Source organism: Puma concolor, chromosome E2, assembly GCF_028749965.1.
Source record: "Puma concolor isolate L17-30 chromosome E2, mPumCon1.1.hap2, whole genome shotgun sequence".
NCBI lineage: Eukaryota > Metazoa > Chordata > Mammalia > Carnivora > Felidae > Puma > Puma concolor.
In genome coordinates, this window is record NC_141681.1 from 27,929,222 (window position 1) to 27,949,503 (window position 20,282).

General features: G+C 46.3%; 1 protein-coding gene and 1 long non-coding RNA gene across 4 annotated transcripts in view; both read left to right on the plus strand.

The window, feature by feature from the left end:
- The first annotated feature begins 2,365 nt into the window (after nucleotides 1-2,365).
- On the plus strand, nucleotides 2,366-3,634 carry LOC147573438 (uncharacterized). Its single transcript, XR_015244521.1, has 2 exons — nucleotides 2,366-2,513; nucleotides 3,516-3,634. It is a non-coding gene; the product is annotated as an uncharacterized LOC147573438 (long non-coding RNA).
- A 3,374-nt stretch (nucleotides 3,635-7,008) lies between these two features.
- KIFC3 (kinesin family member C3) overlaps nucleotides 7,009-20,282 on the plus strand; it is a 77,383-nt gene continuing 64,109 nt past the window's right edge. For all 3 annotated transcript variants that reach the window (XM_086689320.1, XM_086689319.1, XM_086689322.1), the window contains exons 1-2: nucleotides 7,009-7,204; nucleotides 8,468-8,975. In XM_086689320.1, the coding sequence (XP_086545446.1) occupies nucleotides 8,745-8,975 (231 nt within the window). In that variant the 5' untranslated portion in view covers nucleotides 7,009-7,204; nucleotides 8,468-8,744. The remainder of the gene's footprint in view (nucleotides 7,205-8,467; nucleotides 8,976-20,282) is intronic.

The window sequence follows — 20,282 nt, forward strand, 5'->3', positions numbered from 1 at the left end:
GCTCTGGGCTGATGGCTCGGAGCCTGGAGCCTGTTTCCGATTCTGTGTCTCCCTCTCTCTCTGCCCCTCCCCCGTTCATGCTCTGTCTCTCTCTGTCCCAAAAATAAATAAAAAACGTTGAAAAAAAAATTAAAAAAAAAAAAAGACTACAAGAATATAAAGCAAAAGTGTCTGTTTGTTTACCTTCTTTTCCATAAACCCAGAGAATATTTGGTAAAATTTATTTATGCATTTGTCTGTCTTGATACAAATGGACACTAAGTTTGTTTTGAGAATTCAGTTATATATTTTTTTTTCTTAAAATTTTCAAGGGAGTGAGGGATAAAAAAAAGGTGTGCTTGTGAATTCGTGAGCAGTAGAAAGTAAGCGGCGTTTAACGACCCACCAGGAGCAGAATAACAGAGAAAGACAATGCCGGCTGCCACGTTGTGCACTCCATTTCTCTACGAGTGGTGCACAAAACTCAACATCACATGTCCGTCTACTATGGGACAGGAAGGAAAAAATAAAAACAAATGAGACAAAAACAATGACAAAACACAAACCTAAAAGCTGTTCAGCTGCTTCTGAACTCTGGGAAAAAGAAAGTTTCATCAAGCGGAAGCGTGCTCTTCATCCTGGGGACATTTTATCGATGGACCTTCGGGTTGCGCAGTGAGGCTCTGAGACCAAACTAAACTACAGTTCTCTGCTTGCTAAGTGTTAAGTTAATTTGAAAAGGCAGAGAAAGGAAATTTTTGTGGGGGTTTGGGGAGGCAGGGGAGGTGGGGTCCAAGGAGACTCTGGGAAGTGAAAAATGAGAGAAGAATCTCAGGAGGCCCAGGCTGAAGTCAGGGGACTGAGAGCAAGGTTCAGAAATACGCTTTCCCAAGGAGGGAGGGCTGGCGTCTCAGGGATGCTGATGCCTGGCCTTCAGGTTCACTCTGTTTCCTGGGGAGGCTGGCAACAACCAGGATAATACACACTTCCCTCTGGAGTTCCTTGGAAAGACACACGGCACCAGGGAGGGTGGGCCTGCGCCACCCTACCTAGAAAGTAAAGCCTTGACCTATCTTTAGAAAATGGATTTTATGACATATGAAATGTTACTGATATTACTAATACCAAATTCTGGGCTCATTGGTTTCCGTGATGCTGGCCTCATAAAGGTACTTGGGAGGTGTCTCGTGCCTATTTTCTGGAAGAGATTGTGCAGAGCTGGTCTCACATCTTCTCCAAATATTTGGTAGAATTCCCCAGTGAACATCTGGTCCTGAATTTTTGTTTTGTTTGGTTTTGTTTTTCCAGAAGGATTTGACTGTAAATTTAATTCCTTATAACAGATATATAACTGTTTAGTGTGTCCATTTCTTCTTGGGTGAGTTTTGGTAATTTGTGGTTTTAAGGAATTGGTCCATTTCATCTAAGTTGTCAAACTTATGTGGGTAGAGTTGTTTGTAATATTTCCTTAGTATTATCCCTGAAATGTCGGCAGGGGGTCTCATTTCTGATATTGGTGATTTCTGGCTACTCTCTTTTTTCCTTTGTCCATCTGCATAGAAGTGGATCAGTTTTATTGATCTTTTCAAAAAACTAGCTTTTGGTTTGATTGGCTTTTCTCTATCATTTTTCCAGTTTAAATTTTATTGATTTCTGCTCTTAACTTTATTATTTTCTTGCTTTTGCTTGCTTCAGATTTATTTTATTCTTATCCTTGTTTCTTTTAACATTTTTTTTTGTTGTTTTTGAGAGGGGGAGAGACGGAGTCAAGAGCAGGCTCCAGGCTCTGAGCTGTCAGCACAGAGCCTGATGCGGGGCTCAAACCCACAAACTGTGAGATTATGACCTGAGCTGAAGTTGGACACTTAACCGACTGAACCACCCAGGTGCCCCTATTCTTATCCTTGTTTCTTAAGGTGGAAGCTTTGCTTTCGGGACTGAGACCTTTTCTAATGTAAACATCTATACATTTGCCTTGAAGCACCTCTTGTTTTCATCCCACAAACTTCGTATGTTGCGTTTCCATTTTCATTCCATTTCAAGTATTTTCTAATTTCTATTGAGACTTCGGTTTTGATTCATGTATTATTTAGAAATGTGTTTAATTTCCAAATACTTAGAGATCTTCCAGATATTTTCTATTGATTTCTAGTTTAATTCCTATATGGTCAGAGAACATACTTTATGGGATTTAAATTCTTTAACAATTATTAAAGTTTGTTTTATGACCCAGAACACAGTCAATCATGGAGAACCCTCTATGGGCACTTCAAACGAATGTGTGTTCTACTCTTACTGGGTGGAATATTCCATAAATGTTAATAAGAGTCAGTTGGCTGATGATGATACTCACTTCTATATCCTTGATGATCTTCTGCCAATTGTTCTATTAATTACTGAGAGATGTGTTGAAGTTTCTAACTATAATTTGGGATTTGTCCATTTTGTCCTTTTTGTTCTATCAGTTTTTGCTGCCTGCATTTTGAAGCTCTGATCCCAGGTGCATATGCAGTGAAGATTGTTACATTTTCTCCGTAAGTTGGCCCTCTTATCATTATCTAACGTCTGTCTTTTTCCCCGGAAATTTCCTTGCTCTAAATTTGCTTTGTCTGATATTGCTGTAGCCACTCCAGCTTTCTGTCAGCATGGTATATATTTTTGCATCTTTACGCTTTTAATATACCTACATCACTATACGTAAAGTAGGTTTCTTACAGGCTGCGTAGTTAGATCTTTTTAAAATTCCAATTTAACAGTTTCTGTCTTTTAATCCATATGTTTAGACTATCTACGTTTAATGTAATTATTGTTATATTTGAATTTAGGTCTACCGTTTTATTATTTGCTTTCTATTGTCCTCTCCAGTTTTTGTTTTTCTATTTACCTTTCCTTTTAGGTTATTTGGACATTTTTTTTTTTGTATACCATTTAAATTTATATATTGGATGTTTCATTATATTTCTTTGTACAGTTCTCCTATACAAAAAATTTCTTTATTTATATATTAGGGCATGCTAGTTTCAGTTCTATACAAAAAAGTTCTAGATTTTCTATTCAAAGAAATATTCTACAAAAAAATTTTAAACTTTGCACAGTCCACTTAGAATAGATATTCCACCACTTGGAGTGGAATGCAAAAATTCTTTTGGCACGTGTGTTTTCTTTACTCCTTCCCACTTGGGCCCATTGGAACGTACGGAAAATTATTGTTCCTAACATGAATGCGCATTGCACCAACCCCTTGAAGTAAAAATGAACGTGTAAGACTTCTAGTTAAGCATAAGGGCTTGAGCATACGCATCTATTTCCATCCCTTCCTGAACCTGAATGAAATGACTGTAAAAGGTGTAAAATGTAAAAACCTATAAGGATGGAGATAATAGAAGAGGGCAAACATTGGACAAACGGTGTCAAGAAATCTGGACTTAGAAAGACCTGGCATGGAGGAATGGGCTGATGAGGCATCGAACACCAAACAGGGATTAAGTCAAAATCTGACTCTGAACAATGAGACCTCTGGCCTCCTTCTCTCTCAGGTCTCAGAATACCAGCACCCAGGATTATATCCAACCTCTGCAGGAGATGGGACTATGTGCTTGTGGGGAAATTGACCAGCTCAAGAGAAAGGACCTAATAAAACTGACAATCGAGTCTCTCCAGTGAAATGTCCCAGCCATCACCTGTTAGGAAGTCCTCCAACCAGAAGCTCCACCCACACAAACAGCTTCCAATTGCCTTTGTAATACTCCATCTGTAAATATGAACAGAGAGTCAAGAATAATCTAATAGGAAGTCTGGCTGACAAATAGATACCAACACAAAGCAAACAGGAAAAAAGAAAGAGAAAACAGGCAATCCAGATGGCAGGAGACAGAGAAAGAGAAAACCCAAACCCTATAATTAATAGTCCCAGAGAGATGAGACGCAATTGCACGCTTGGAGTGCAATAAATTAATAAATAAATATTCAAAAAACAAGAAAAATCTCTGGGGAATTAAACAAATACGGGGCGCCTGGGTGGCTCAGTTGGTTAAGCGTCCAACTCTCTGTTTTGGCTCAGGTCATGATCTCACAGTTTCATGAGTGTGAGCCCCACATCAGGTTCTGTGCTGACAGCGTGGAGCCTGCTTGGGATTCTCTCTCTCTCCCTCTCTCTCTCCCCCACCCTGCTCATGCTGTATCTGTCTTAAACTTAAAAAAATATGTGAGGTGGGGGAATCGATAGGTACGTTGGAAGATAGGGTTGAGGAAATTTCTCAGGAGCTGGAACAAGAAGATAGAGATGATACATAGAAGAGAAAAGAAAGGTAGAATCAAATTAGAAATGCCAAAGGGGGATCCAAGGGAATTCCAGAGAAAACCGAGAAAATGGAGGGAAGGAAAATATCAGAGATATAACACAGGAAATTTCCTGAAACTAAAGCATATGAATTTCTAGACTGACAATGTCCTGCTGAGTTCCCAGCACAATGGATGACTCATTCTTTAAAGAAGTCACAAATCTCAGGTGCGTCCTGATATTTTCCCAGTGTGTTTTACTCAGATGTTCATCGCTAAGTGAAGGAGGAAAAGAAAATTCTCTCTCCCTAAATAAAGCTTCCCCCTTAAAAAAATTTCCCATTACAAACAAGAGTGAAAGCCTTTGAATTTTGACGTCATGCTGTGAGGAACTTTAAAGGTAACTCTAGCCAACATCTTCTAGTCCAGAAGCATGAATTTTGTGTCCTTCCCTTCATAAGACAAAAGGTACTAACTGTAGTTTAAAAGGCTATAATGACTTTCAGGTTTTTTTTTTTTTTAAGTTTATTTATTTGGGGAGCAGTGTAGGAGAGGAGCAGAGAGAGAGAGAGAGGGAGAGAGAGAGAATCCCAAGCGATCCACCCTGTCAGTACAGAGTCCAACTCGGGCTCCATCTCACAACCTCAAGATCATGAACTAAGCCAAAATGAACAGTCCGATGCTTAACCGACTGAGCCCACCCAAGCGCCCCCCTGACCTTCAGATTCTTAAAGTGCCACTACGTACCCACCAAGCACATTAATAAGTGTTTAACAGAATTCCATCAGTAACGGCAAAGACAGTGCCTTCACAGATACGCACACAGAGAAGTTTATCACAGTTGACCTGGGGTAAATTTGCCTCATCATTTTCTACAAGGTAATTTATCACAATGAACCCGATCTGCAAGCAATACGTTGATGAGTGAAAACCTGGGTTTCATTTCTGGGCTTATTTACAATTCACCCTTTCTGCTGGGACCACCAATTACTAAGAAGTTGTTATGGTATTTGCCTTGAATTGGTTAATAGGGTTTTTGTCTCCACCAATAGGAGACCCAGTTTCAGACTAATGGAGCTATAGGTATAAACCTCTAAAGCTTATTGCTAACCTCTTTGCTAATCCCTCCTACCATCTGATCACTCAGTACTATTGTTTTCTGCTTGTTAAAAAGCACATAAAAAGTGGGTTACTTATCATGAATCTGAGGGGAGAACCATTTTAGGACTTTTGGATTAATGTTTCATCGAGGGGAGAAAACGATGACATTAAATCATCATAGAATTCTTACAAAGCTTAGTTTTCTGTGACTATTTTCCTTACACAAAATAAAGTTGAAGATCACGGTCTTTAGATTTTTTTTTTTTTCTTCTAGCAGAATTTTCACAAACATGAACAATTACGTCTGAACCTCCACAGTTTTTCCTTCAGGCTGCCTGAAAGTATCATAAGCATAAAGACGCAGTACATCTTTTTGTTAAAAACACTATGTAGTGATTCTTAGGGTTTCTGTTTAGCGAGAGAGATGCTTTGGTGGTCTGCACACAGAATAGAAAATGAGATTCACTAGGCGTCTTAACACGGGTCCTGAATTTCATCTCTCTGTGTGGTCCTTCTTCAATCAGATAAATCACATCTTGTTCACTCCCAGCTTTATACTAAAGAAAACAATGACTCCCAGACACCTCTTACTTCCCAAGGGCATCAAAATAACAAATGAACACCCAAGTGGACACAAATGAGCTAGTAACTCTAGTAGACTCCCTCAAATGTGTGGCAATTTTGAGGTATTGGATAAAAAAATGACTTAATATTAAAACTTTGGTTTCTGATTTATTTTTAAAGACAAAGATGCTACAACAATAAGTTTTCAGATTCTTTTTTTAAGTCAATTTTTTTAAATGTTTATTTATTTTTGAGAGAGAGAGACAGAGTATGAGCGGGGGAGGGGCAGAGAGAGAGGGAGACACAGAATCCGAAGCAGGCTCCAGGCTCTGAGCTGTCAGCACAGAGCCCGACGCGGGGCTTGAACTCACAAGCTGTACGATCACGACCTGAGCTGAAGTCGGACACTCAACCGGCTGAGCCACCCAGGTGCCCCAAGTTAATTTTCTTTTTTTTGTAATCTCTACACCCAACATGGGGCTCAAACTCACAACCCTGAGATCAAGAGGCTCATGCTCTACTGGCTGAGCTAACCAGGTGCCCCCAGAGTGTTTCAAAATTGCTCTGTGAAGGAATCTTCTGGCATCCGGCCTTAATCTGAAATATATACTCTTGAACAATAAGATGAAGGAAAAGAAGCTTTAAAATTCTCTTACACGCTCATCTCTTCGGCAGACCCTCTTACAGGATGTACCTGCCCCGCCTACAACAGAAAGCTGGGCGGGTCCCATCTGTGTTCTGCACGTACAGACTCTATTCGGAGTCGCAAAGGAAAACAAACTCCTTTTGATTGATCATTTCTTTGTTCTGCTCGTAAAAGAGTTACCCCAGGTCATAGTTGGGCTCATGAAATTCATATAAGGAGAAGATTTTCAGAACCCAACACCTGAGTGTTTGTTTGGAGAAGGAAATTACACCTGTCGGAACGGAACGAGTGTGGACCGACGGTGCAGCTTGGGGCCAGCCACGCGAGTGACATTTCTAATCTGCTTTGCGCCTTAACACCCAGATGAAGAGGGAGAGAGAGGAGGGAGACCGGCTGTCTGTGACCAGATTCATTAAAGAGTTGGGGCCAGGTTGGGTCGGACAAGAGACGGGGCCGCTCCGGCTTGGAAGGCTACGTTTCCCAACAGGACACTATATTCCAGCACCTGCAGACAGCTCGCTTCTGCTAGGATCACTCTGTACCGTTCTCTTTCTTCAGCAATCAACATGTTTATTTAGAAAAGCTGACTGCCTGGAAAGCCTGGTGTCCAGGTTGGAGGCGCCTGGGAGGCCACAGGTAGGGAAAGATGTACCCTACCTCTCTGTCTGCTTCCCCCAGCCTGATATTGGGTTTGGAGCCAGGAGCCCTGCCAACTGAGGACCCAGTGGGTGGAGGGAGTCCTCCACTGCCCAGCCCCATCCAGGGACACGGGTGGAGCTCTCCCTGCACCTAGCTAAGGGCCCCTAGAGGTCAAGGACCTCCCTTCTCTGTTGGAGCGGGGGTGGGCATAGGCTTATAAGTCGCTGTGTGGGGGGAGAGGGTGTTTACCTGGTCTCCAGCCCCTCCCTCACTCCCTCTTTCCCTTCTAAGCTCCCTGAAGAGTTGGACAATCCAAAACATTTCCTCTGTGCTCTATCTCATCTTGGTTTGACAGAAATTCTGTGTCTCGAAGGGCCTCCCCTTCCTGTCACAACTTTACTGAGCCCCCTCCACGTGTCAGGCTCTGTACAGCTGCCTGAGATACAACGGCAAACAAAATAGGCAAAGATCCCCACCCTGTATGACTTACTCCCCCTCATAGAGAAGAACAGACCTGAACATTGGGTACAACCACTAAGTATATCATTTAGCATGCCAGGGGTATTGAGTGCTATGAAGGGAAAACTAAGGCAAGGTGGGGGACATGGGAGGGCAAAGATGGAAGAAGGGGGTGAGGAATGGTAAGGCCGTCAGGCTCCATCTCCTTGAGAAAAGAATCTGAGCCATGTGGATATCTGGGGAAAGGGTACCCAGGTAGAGGAAACAGTCAGTGCAAAGGCCTTGAGGGTGCCCAGTGGATGTCAAGAGCAGGGTGGAGGAGTATAGAGCGGTGGCAAGTTCAGAGCAGAGAGGCCTCGAGGGCCCCTGTGAGACTCGGGCATTTACTCCCAAGGGATATGGAGGCCATCAAAGGCTCTGAGCAGGAGTGAGTTGATTCGACTCTGATTTAAGCACGACGGTCTGGCTGCCGAGCCGAGACGTAACAGTAGTGAGTCAGGGACTGGAGCCAACTGTAGGCGTCAGGCAGGGAAGGTGGGAGCTGTGGAGGTGGTGGTGTGAAAGAAAGGAGGAGTCCACAAGTCATGGGAGGGAGGCAGCTACTATTAGCTGGAGTGGGAAGGCTGGGGATGAAGCACGATTTGGGGGGAGATGAGAATCAGGGTTCACTTGTGGACATCTTGCGTTCCCACTTGAATGTCAGGAGCCTAATTAACTTTATTCTTGCCACCCAACCCCCCCCCCGCCCCGCCCCGTTCTGCCACAATACCAATTCTTCTCAAAACTGAATGGACCTCAAAGGAGACACACCGGCTAGAAAACCCAGAAGACAACATTTCAGGACCCTTGCTTGCGACCCAAATCGGTCCCTGGAGGCTGAAGGAGATCCTGCCCTCAAAGCCTTTTAATTGCCGCACTAAAGACTGAATGGCCGCCTTGTTCAGCACCAAAGCTACGTCTGGTCCAGCGAGGAATTGGTGAACCAAGCAGAAAATTCCAGGGCACAGGCTATTACAGGCTCCAATTTGGAAGCTTCTTCTCCCACAGCCTGACAGAGCAAGCCGGGCCACAGGCTGCCATGTTTGTGGTTCCAGCCCTGGTGTGGCTGAGCTCGAACAGCTGGGTCCTGCGGAGGGGGCAGAGAGAGGAGGGGGAGAGAGACCCCAGTGCAGGCCAGGAAGAGGCCCCTGGCTGTCACGGCTGGCACTGGCCTGGACCCTGCGTCTCCAACCGAGCTGTTCTTGCCGAGCTTCAAGCCCCCTCCCTAGGAAGCATCCTGGTCTCAGAGCCAACGGGCCACAGTTTACAGGTAAGGACGGCTACCAGATGTTGCCAAGGGGGTTATATTGTCTTTAGATAAAGGAAATAACCTTCTCCAGAAAGGAGCATGGATGTTTTCCTTCAAGTCCTGCAAACACGTCCCAAGGTGGCCAGATTTAGGTATATCTAGTATCTTCTGTACTCAGAAACTCCTGCCAACTGACAAGATTTCACAGAGTACTAGGTTTTTCCTGTGGTGAGTATCTGTTGAGCTAAGGCCGAGTTGAGCACCCAGCTCCGTCACTTCCTGGCCGTAGGACCTTGAGCAAGTTACGTAATCATCCCATGCCTCAGTTTGCTCATTTGTAAAGTGGGGATAATAACACACAGTAATGAGGTAATACATGTGAAGTGCATAGCGCAGCATCTGGTGGAAAGGAAGCGCTCAGTAAATGATTTATATTCACCTTCTGACGATACTATGGTTGGATCTCTGTCAGGTAGTTCAGAATTCTTTGAAAATCCTTTTATCTGAAACATCTCAATTTGCCTATGAGATCATCTGTCTTTGAAACTCTTTCTCACAGGGTTTCTCCTACACAGTAAGTGCTCCATGATGTTTATTTAGAGGAATTTGAATACAATTGTGTGGCCCAGCGTGAGGACATTGGCTCTGCCCTATACTGGCTGTGTGACCCTGGGCAAGTCACAAAACATTTCTGAAACCTCAGTGACTGGACCCTATTCAGATGGGAGTGACGGACCATCTCACTGGGTTGTCACAATGAAAAGAGATAGCAAATGCCAAGGGCTTTGAATAAATGCCCAAGTGACTTGTGTTCTTAAACTGCTTTTATTGAATTGAATTATGAGATGGAGTTATTGAATTTTTATTTCTATTGCTGTTGTTGCCTTATTGTTGATAAAATGGCAGAGCCTGAGACAGGGGTTGATTGGTTTTTGAGTGATGCCCAATTTGTTGCCCGGAATCTCATTAATTATTTACAAGTTTGGTAACTAGTTCTCCTTGACTGATTGATTGCTTCACTCGGTAAATATGTATTGAACATTTGCTCTGAACCAGGCCCCGTTCCAGGCCGTGAATAGGCCACCACGATTCTCTCCGGGAACTTGCATTCCCTGTAGCTGAGGCAGGCAGGAAACAATTTCAGATGGTGATAAGAGCCATGATGAAAATAAAACACAGAAAGCAAGCAGGTTGAGGGAGGCTGGGCTGGTCAGGGAAGGCCCTTCCCAGGAAGTGACATCTTTAAGACCCGAGGATGGGCAGGAGCCGGCCTTGAGAAAAGAAGGATAAAGGCTGGGTATGCGTACATGGAGGGGTGGATGGGGTGGCCCAGATAGGGGAGCACCCACAGCAGAGACCCTGGTGGGGAGGAACCTGGCAGGGTGACAACCCAGAGAGATGCCCGTATGGCTGGAGAACAAAGGGCAGAGCGCATTAGAGAGATGGACTGGACACGTCCAATGGGACCTCAAGGGCGGTTGTAGGGAATTTGGATTTTATTTTCACGTGATAGGGAGCCACCGGAGGGTTGCAACTCTTCCCCCCAGGTATGGTGTGGACCGCTCTCCCACCTTCTCCGGGTCCCAAATGCCCCTTTCAGCGACGCTTTCCCTGACTACCCTACCTAAAGTTGCAGTCCCGCCATTTCAAGCTCTGGACTGAGGTCAGCTGCTCACCACGCTGCATGGTCCTCCTTCTCTGTGTCGTTTTTCTCCACAGCACTTCTTATCCTCCACCACAGTCTACGTTTTACTCTTTAATTTCGGGGGTCATCCCCTCCCTGACAAGCACGAGATGTCTAGCAAGGTCAAGGAATTGCTAGAACAGTGCTGGCCCAGAGGAAGTGTGCAGATATTTGTCAGATGAAACCTGAATAAAGTGACAAGCCGTAGATTATGCTTTTACAAGGTCCCTCTGGCTGCCTCGTGGAAGGAGGACTGGGGGACACAGGGAGCCTAATGAGGCGACTTCCAAAGCCCCCTGGGATGAGGATGGTGAGGGGTGGTCTGGTTTAACAGTATCCTGCACGCAGGACCCAGTGCTAACAACTGGGTTGTGGGTTTAGGTAATGAGTTCTCGCTCCAGGATTTTGATTTGAGCGACGGTGGCCATTTCTTGAGACTGAGAAGGCTGGGGAGAAGTGGACGGGGGAGGGGACAATTCGACGGGGGAATCAGCTGAAGGGATCTCTGTAAGATAGCTAAGAGTGCGTTGTCCATGGTAAAAGGTTTTGATGCAAAAAAAGTACTTAAAGCAATGGAGAAACTGTCAGGTGGACAAATGCGTGTTGCACAAGCATCATGCAATTTTAGGTTCAGGAAAAAAAAAATCCAAAACCTAGATTGAAATAAGTTTGGGTAGGGGCGCCTGGGTGGCTCAGTCGGTTAAGCGGCCGACTTCAGCTCAGGTCACGATCTCGCGGTCCATGAGTTCGAGCCCCGCATCGGGCTCTGGGCTGATGGCTCAGAGCCTGGAGCCTGCTTCCCATTCTGTGTCTCCCTCTCTCTCTGCCCCTCCCCCGTTCATGCTCTGTCTCTCTCTGTCTCAAAAATAAATAAAACGTTAAAAAAAAAATTTAAAAAAAAAAAAAGGAATAAGTTTGGGTAAATAAGCTTGACACTTTGATTACATTTGAATATCAAGCATCAAATAATAATGTTAGCCAAAATGCCTAAATTTATAAGTCACAGGAAGTGCTTAAACATTTTTTTAATGTTGGGGCGCCTGGGTGGCTCAGTCGGTTGAGCGTCCGACTTCGGCTCAGGTCACGATCTTGCAGTTTGTGACTTTGAGCCCCGCATTGGGCTCTGTGCTGACAGCTCAGAGCCTGGAGCCTGCCTCGGATTCTGTGTCTCCCTCTTTCTCTGCCCCTCCCCTGCTCATGCTCTGTCTCTCTCTCTCAAAAATAACTAAACATTAAAAAAAATTAAAAAAAATTTTTTTTAATTAAAAATTTTTTTAATGTTTAGTTATTTTTGAGAGAGAGCACCCATGAGTGAGGGAGCATGAATGGGGGAGGGGCAGAGAGAGAGAGAGACACAGAATGCGAGGCAGGCTCCAGGCTCTGAGCTGTCAGCACAGAGCCCTACACGGGGCTCCAACCCACATTCTGTGAGATCATGACCTGAGCCGAAGGCGGACGCTTAACCACTGAGACACCCAGACGCCCCTTGGGAAATACTTTAAAATAAACTTCAAAGGCATTTAAAATAAAGTTAGGGAATGACAACGTGGGAGGTGTCCTATTTATAGATTTTTTTTTTTTTGGCCTTTCCTTTACAGAGACAATTACAAATAACCTTTAATATTTTAGGAGGTAGGCACCACCCCAGAATAAGGGTTATTTCCCAGAATGCTGTTCTCACTATTTTTTTTTTTAATGTTTTTATTTAGAGAGAGAGTGCACAAGCAAGGGAGAGGCAGGGGTGTGGGGAACAGAGGATCCGAGGCAGGCTCCGCGCTGACAACAGAGAGCCCAATGCGGGGCCCAAACTCATGAACCATGAGATCGTGACCTGAGCCAAAGGCAGATGCTCAATGAACTCAGCCACCCAGGGGCCCCTCAGTTGTTTTTTTAAGTAAGCCCTAGCCTGTATGTGGGGCTTGAACTCATGACCCCGAGATCAAGATTCGCATGCTCTGCCACCAACTGAGCCAGCCAGGTCCCCTGCTCTTGGTTTTTTGGAGGAAGCCCACTGAGCTTTTTAGGCCACCCCCACATTTCCCAGAGACCATTTCAACCCAAGTCACCCTTTGCCCCAAGAGCTTCATGCACCTGCCTGCAGTGTTGCTGCCTTTTTGTTGTTTGGTGTTCAAACGACACCACGGACGCTGCAGATCTTTTTATGATGAGATTTTGCGGGAACTATAAAGCTCAGGAGTGGTTTCAGGAGCAAAGATAACAACGCCCAAGCCTGTGAAGAAAGGGATTAAGCCAAGCTATGACACTGGCTAACCTAGATGGGCTTCTAGAAAGCAGGTTGCTTTTTGGAAAATGGAAGCTGCAGCATCATAGCAGTTTCAGCCCCTTCCTTCTTTATGGGGACGTCATCCAAGCACTAGTCCTGCCTGAAGATGTTCCTGCCCCCACGGAAATGATTTGCTGACGGCTCATGTTTTCCCATGCGGAGCTGTGCTTTGCGAACACTGTGTGTTCAGATGCTGGGTAACAGATATGCGTGAAGCCTCGCCTTGGAGAGAAATTGCTGCAGACAAGTGCGGGCAGGGCTGTAACCAGGTGGCCGTGTCGGGAACTCCCGGGGTGTGTTTAGTATTCTGTGTGCGTGGAGGCTTCGCGGGCCCAGCCAGGGCTGCCTCCGGGATTGGGATGCAGCTTTCGGGGCACGTGCACTCCGAATCTCACAGACTGCTCAGAGGAGGTTTGTAGTTAGAACATCAGCTGCTCCTGCAGGTAAATCCTCATTTAATTCCATCTCCAATCGCTGAGCTGGAGGATGTTCCCGTTTCTCTGTTCTTTGTTCCGTGGCAGCAGATTTGCTGATAATGCGTCATCTGGTGGGGAAAATGATTGCTGTTTGGGTATATCAAAGATGGCCCTGTTCTTTCGGTGGGTTTAGGCTGTGCCATGCTGCCTCCTTGCCTCATCACCCCTCCCCCCCCCACCGCCAACCCCTGTTAATTGACCACAGTTCAGCAAAGCCAACATGGAATAGCCACCCAGGTCTGAAACCAGGCTCTGCCTCAGTCGCTCTGTATGACTGTCTGCCAGAGCCTCAGCATCCCATCCAGGCAATGAAGAAGGTCAAGAGTACCATCGTCTCCACCTCTGTTACACGGTGATGATGCTCTGCCTGTCATGGGTGACAGGGTTCTCTGTGCCGACTGTCCAAGACCCCAATTCCAAGGACCTTATCTGGGGGCAGTACCAGCCCCCCAATCGTGAACTCTGACCGAGGCAAATGGGCACACCCTCATCCTCCCACATTCCTTGAGGACGCATATCTGTCCACACCTGCCCGGAACAAATGCGGGGAAAATGAAAATGTCAATTAAATTGTTGCCATGGCAACACAATCTCATGTTTGCTGCTACATTTTCAGTGTTGTGATTTTTTTTTTTCCTATTGAGCTGATTGAATTCCTGAGTTGCTGCCTGCTTCCCCAACTCTGTCACCCTTTCCAAACACACACTTACACATACATCCACACATGCACACATTCACAAATACACATAATACACGCAGATGACGTTGTCTTTAAAGGACTGAGCTGAAAGCTGGAAGAATGCTTTTGGGGCAAGAGGGCACATTTTTGTGATTTTTCTGTGCCTGTTTGGGGTAGTTCAATGAGATAGAATTTTCAGCCCAAGAACAGAAAACTCTGCCATGAATTCCTTTTTTGACCGTGCATGAATTCAACTTTTGGAGCGGGAGTCTTAGCTCTTTATCAAGAAAAAAAGAATGCTCTTAGCCCCACCAGGGGACTCTGATGAAGACTGGTAAGATAATGTCTGCAGCTTTCGTGTCCCCCTCACCCCCCCCCCCCCCGCAGGACTGACCTGTGCACCCGTCCAGGCTCTGGCGTCCAGAGCCACCTGCGTGAGGAGCAAGGGCCTGGGTTGGAATGGAGTTTTCTTGGCCACAATACTCTGAGCAGGTCACTTACTCCTTCGGTTAGTACAAAACGGGCTGAGTAGTGCCCCCTCATTGAGCTGTTCTGAGAATTTCATGAAAGGCCAGAGAAAACGCTGGCATGTAGTAAGCACCCAATAGATGATAGTTCTTATTATAGTCATGTTGGTTATTTCAGAAGATCCCCAAAGGAAAATTGTGCTGTCAGCTTGTCATATAGCTAGCTGCAAGATTCGTGCTCCCAGTTGCCACACCAGTGTTTTGGCTGCTTTTTGGAACGCGTTCCAGCTTCCTCTTTCACGACGAGTCGGGATACAGTAAAACACACTTTCGTGTCTTCCCCCTCCCTGTGGATAAAGGGGTTGATTTGATTTTGATATTTTTATTTTATTTTATTTTATTTTTTAATTTTTTTTTCAACGTTTATTTATTTTTGGGACAGAGAGAGACATAGCATGAACGGGGGAGGGGCAGAGAGAGAGGGAGACACAGAATGGGAAGCAGGCTCCAGGCTCTGAGCCATCAGCCCAGAGCCCGACGCGGGGCTCGAACTCACGGACCGCGAGATCGTGACCTGGCTGAAGTCGGACGCTTAACCGACTGCGCCACCCAGGCGCCCCGATTTTGATATTTTTAAATTGTGTGGGTTTTCTTGTGTTTGTTTGGTTTTTAAAATTTTTTTCAATGTTTATTATTTGATTGTGATATTTTTAAATTGCGTGGGGTTTTTTGTTTTTGTTTTGTTTTTTAAATTTTTTGAAATGTTTATTTATTTTTGAGAGCCTGAGCGGGGGAGGAGCAGAGAGAGAGGGAGACATGGCATCCAAGGCAGGCTCCAGACTCTGGGCTGTCAGCACGGAGCCCGACGTGGGGCTCGAACCCACAAACGGTGAGATCATGACCTGGGTCGAAGTCGGACGCTTCACTGACTGAGCCACCCAGGCACCCCTTGTTTTGTTCTTAAAAGAAGATTTTTTTTCCCCCTCTGTTGCCAAAACCTCCTGATGACGAAATGGCCTATCACCTACTCAGATATTGGTGCTGAAGTGCCTTGAGGGAAAAGGCAGCATTCTCCCATGACTGTGGCTAGAACAAAAGAGGGCATCTTCCTCTCTCTTACTCATGGGGCGGAGGGGCCCTGCAGGGATCCAGTCAGTCTTGGCAAAGAGGAAAGGAAAGAGGACACTTTTTGTTGTTGTTGCTTTTTTTATCCTCCTGAGCTTTGCTATCACAGGCAGGTATCTCCCACTCTTTCCTAGATGGACTTCCCTGGGGAAGAACAGGTGGCCTGGTAGCAGCAGAAGGCCTGAATATTGCTAATTATCCGCTGCTTCTGCGGAGCCTAGTGGCTTCGAGAGATGCCAATAGGTAACAGCCGTTCGAGGGTACCACCTGGTGTTCTGATTTCACGGAGATTCCAGAATTTTATCTCTTGAAAAAAAAAAGAGATCAAGGTGAATGTTTTACTGAATAACGAATGAATTGTATAATGTGTATAACCTTTGCTTCATTCATTCATTCATTCATTCATATGTTGTTTAAACTGTCAGGGAGTGCAGTTTGCTCAGGGACAAACTAAACTGATGTTTCCCGGGGCACCTGGGTGGCTCAATCGGTTGAGTGTCCAACTTTTGATTTCAGCTAAGGTCATGATCTCAGGGTTGGCAAGATGGAGCCCAGCATTGGGTTCTGCACTGACAGAGAGAAACCTGCTTGGGATTCCCTGTCTCCCTCTCTCTCTGCCCCTCCCCCCTCAAAATAAATAAATTAACACGATAAACTGATGTTTCCTCGACATAGAACAATTGAAACGAGGAGAGCTCCACTGGGAAACAACACTAAGAGATTAGTTTAACAGATGGTAACCTTTAGCGATTTTTTTAATCAGACAGTATATTCAATAACGTGTTTATAAGCCACAGTGCGTGTATGACTTGAAAGTAAAATGCTAACTGCTTTCCTAATCGTTAAACTAAGTATGTGCCATGAGTATGAAACCACTTGAAAAATTGTTATTGAAAGGGGCACCTGGCTGGCTCAGTCGGAAGAGCATGGAACTCTTGATCTCGGGGTTGTGAGTTTGAGCCCCACATCGGGCGTAGAGATTACTAAAAAAAAAAAATACACTTAAAAAAAGGAATTAAAATTGTCATTGAAGGTGTCTAGTTCTGTCCCCAATTTCCCTTGAAGAAGGGTGGCCATAAATTCCTTCTCAATGATTTTGGAGCCCCTCCCCCTTCCGGGTATCTCCAGAATGGGGAACTCACCAGAGCCAGGGGTCGGGGCTCTGCACCTTCTATGTCACCATTTCTGATGCTGGCATTGTAACTGTTCCAGCCTTTGGGTCCCTCAGGGGGATCCGTGGGGGCTGCTTCCAGGTGGAGCTGGCTTGGGGTGGGGAGCCTGTTACGAGGCTGGAAGCTTCTCCCTGAGGTTCAGCTCTGCCTGGTTGTTGCCTTAGCAGGTGCACGGTCTTCCTCCCCAGCTCAGGGAATCCCCTAGGGTGCTTGGCCCCAGCATCCCCAGAGTGCTCTGACTAAGCTGTCCAAGTTCAGGAATTAGGGAGGGATCCTGGTGGAGTTGATAGGGAGGCCAAAGGCCCCCAAACTTCCCTGTGGCACCATTGCTACCTGTCGCCACCCCCTCTCGCACAGGTGGGAAGGGGAGCCATGGTACCCTCCCCCATTCTGGGCCTCTGGGCTTATACATATATTTTTTAAGATTTTATTTTATTTTCTAAAGTTTATTTATTTATTTTGAGAGAGACAGAGACAGCACAAGTGAGTGAGGGGCACATAGAGAGGGAGAGATAGAATCCCAAACAGGCTCTGTGCTGTCAGCACAGAGCCCTACACAGGGCTCGAGCCCACAAAGCTGTGAGATCATCACCTGAGCTGAAACCAAGTGTCAGACGCTCAACTGACTGAACCACCCAGGTGCCCCTAAGATCTTATTTTTAAGCAATCTCTACACCCAATGTGGGGCTTGAACCCACAACCCTGAGATCGAGAGTCACGTGTTCCACCAACTGAGCCAGCCATGCTCCCCTGGGTTTATGTTTTTGTAAAAATAGAAGAGAAAAGCCACCCCAAGAGGATTCTGCCAAAATCCCTCTTTAAAAATACCTTCCCTGGGGTACTTGGGTGGCTCAGTCGGCTGTGTCTGACTTTTGATTTCGGCTCAAGTCATGATCTCAGGGTGGTGGGATTGAGCCCTGCGTTGGGGCTGCTCTGTGCTGAGTGTGGAGCCTGCTTAGGATTCTCCCTCTCTCTCCCTCTGCCTTTCTCCCCTGCTTGTGGGGGCACGTGGTCTCACTCTCTCTCTTTCTAAAAAAAAAAAAATTAAATTAAATACTTTTCCATAAGCATTAAAAGGGGAATCCTAAGGAAGAGGCTTAGGAGAAGGGGTGATAGCAGAGGATTTGTCTTTACCCAGAGCCTTCTCTTTTTAAAAGGGAAGCATCTGACTACTGCAATTCATTGTAGTTTTAAAGTCTCTGTGGTGGGGGGCCTGGATGGTGCTGTTGGTTGAGGATCTGACTCTTGATCTCGGCTCAGGTCGTGATCTCACGGTTCAGGAAATCGAGCCCCGCATCAGGCTCTGCGCTGTCAACACGGAGCCTGCTTGGGATTCTATCTTTCTCCCTCTCCCTCTGCCCCTCCGTCTCTTTCTCTCTCTCAAAATTAAAGAATAAATTGGGGCGCCTGGGTGGCTCAGTCAGTTAAGTGTCTGATTTTGGCTCAGGTCATGATCTCCTGGGTCATGAGTTCGAGCCCCACATTGGGCTCTGTGCTGACAGCTGGAGCCTGGAGCCTGTTTCGAATGCTGTGTCTCTGTCTCTCTCTGCCCCTCCCCCGCGCACGCTCTGTCTCTCTTTCTCTCAAGACAGCTCCAAAGGGTCTTGCTACCTGCAACGGGTGTGTGGGCATTCTGGAAGGATGAAAATGAGCCATTCAGTAAATTATCCCGCCACAAATGTTTCTATTTAATTCCTCTTGTACCCCATCCCCCAGCAAAAAAGGGGAAATCATGAGGATCTAGTTTAGAGTAGTGCAGCTGGCTCTGGAGTGCAGATGACTCAGGGTCCCCTGGTCAACCACACGGAGGGCAGCCCCAGAGGAAGGTCTTGCCCTCATGCATCAGCATCACCCAGGAGCCTGTCAGAGATGCACACTCTCAAGCCCCAGTGAATCTTAAGCTGCACTTTAACAACATCCCAGGTGGTTCAAGTGTAATTGGAGAAGAACCACTCAGGGTGGGTGGGGGGGTGCTGTCACCTGAGGAGGCTGCCTACAGCCAAGCCCTGCGGGGACACTTGGAGAAGGCCCCATGTAGGGTGAGCGGGGCTCAGCCTGCCTGGCGCGCGCAGATGTGGTTCTGACCATAGCACCAAGCCTGGTGGGAGACAGGCTCGCCTGCTGCTCACCCGGAAGGGACCCTCAGCTCTGCTCATCACTCAGGCCTCTGTTCTAGTTCATGGTTTCAGCCTGATATTGTGTAATCCTGGACTTGCGAGGCTCAAGTGTGGCGTAAGTCACCAGGGCTGGTGAATTTCCGACTCTGGTGACACTTTAATTGGAGACAACCCTCTTCTTTTGTTAGCAAGGTGACTATCTCCTGTTTAAACGGTGCCCTCAAAGACTTGAAGGGAAAATGAGGCTGACCTCACAGTAATAGCAGCTTTGGTGGCTTCTTTAAATGTGTCTATGTCCTGGGAAAGCTCACAGCATTCCAATTACCCAAAGCCCTAGGGATGTTGGGATCAATTTTTTTTCCTCCCCCCAAAATAAATATTCCTCTGGCTTTTAGTTGCAACCACTTTTTGATACAGCAAGCATTTCCTACACAGGAAGCATCTGACTGTTCTCACTGCAACCCTCTGGGGATGCAGGATTGTTACTATTACCATTTCCCAGAGGGGAAATCAGAGTCAGAGAGGTAAAGTAATTTTCACAAGGTCACACAGCAAACTAAGTGGTAGGTAGGGACCCTAACCCAGATCTGTGTGACTCCAAAACTAGGGCTCTCTGTCTACCTGGGCTATACCTGAACTTTCAAAGACACAATTTCTACCATTGGTCCAGGCTGTTTACTATTTTCTGTTGGGTGAAGAAGAAAAGCTGGAATGTTCTTCTGGATGATCTTTGTCATTCTTCCCCTGCTTCTCCCAGGCAGGAACTTCCAGGGACTCATATTGTTCCTCACCTTCTCTTCCCAAATGACCTGCCCCTGAGATGTGACACCTCTTCTCTTACAGTCCCTGCCAGGAGCTGAGCTGGGGAAGTTTACCCGCCAGGGAGAGTGGCCAGCAGGGTGAGCGTCTATGGCCAAGTAGCCATTCTGCCTGAGGGCCTCCCAGGGACAGGTGCACACCGCAGCTCCCAGGATCACCCTGTGTGCTGCTCTTTTGACACTGGGAGAGAGGCTGGGGCATTTCTTTGAGGGCTCTGGACTTGGGAAGGGAACAGATTTGGGTTCAGGTGCTGCTTACTCAGAGTGGCATGACGACTTTTGTGAGTCCCAGGCACTTTTGCCTTGGTGGTTCCCTTACTCCACTAAAAAGAAAAATCTAGGGGCACCTGGGTGGCTCAGTGGGTTGGGTGTCTGACTTTGGCTCAGGTCATGATGTCAGGTTTGTGGGTTCAAGCCCTGCATTGGGGTCTGTGCTGACAGCTCAGAGCCTGGAACCTGCTTCGGATTCTGTGTCTCCCTCTCCTTGCCCCTCCCCTGCTCATGCT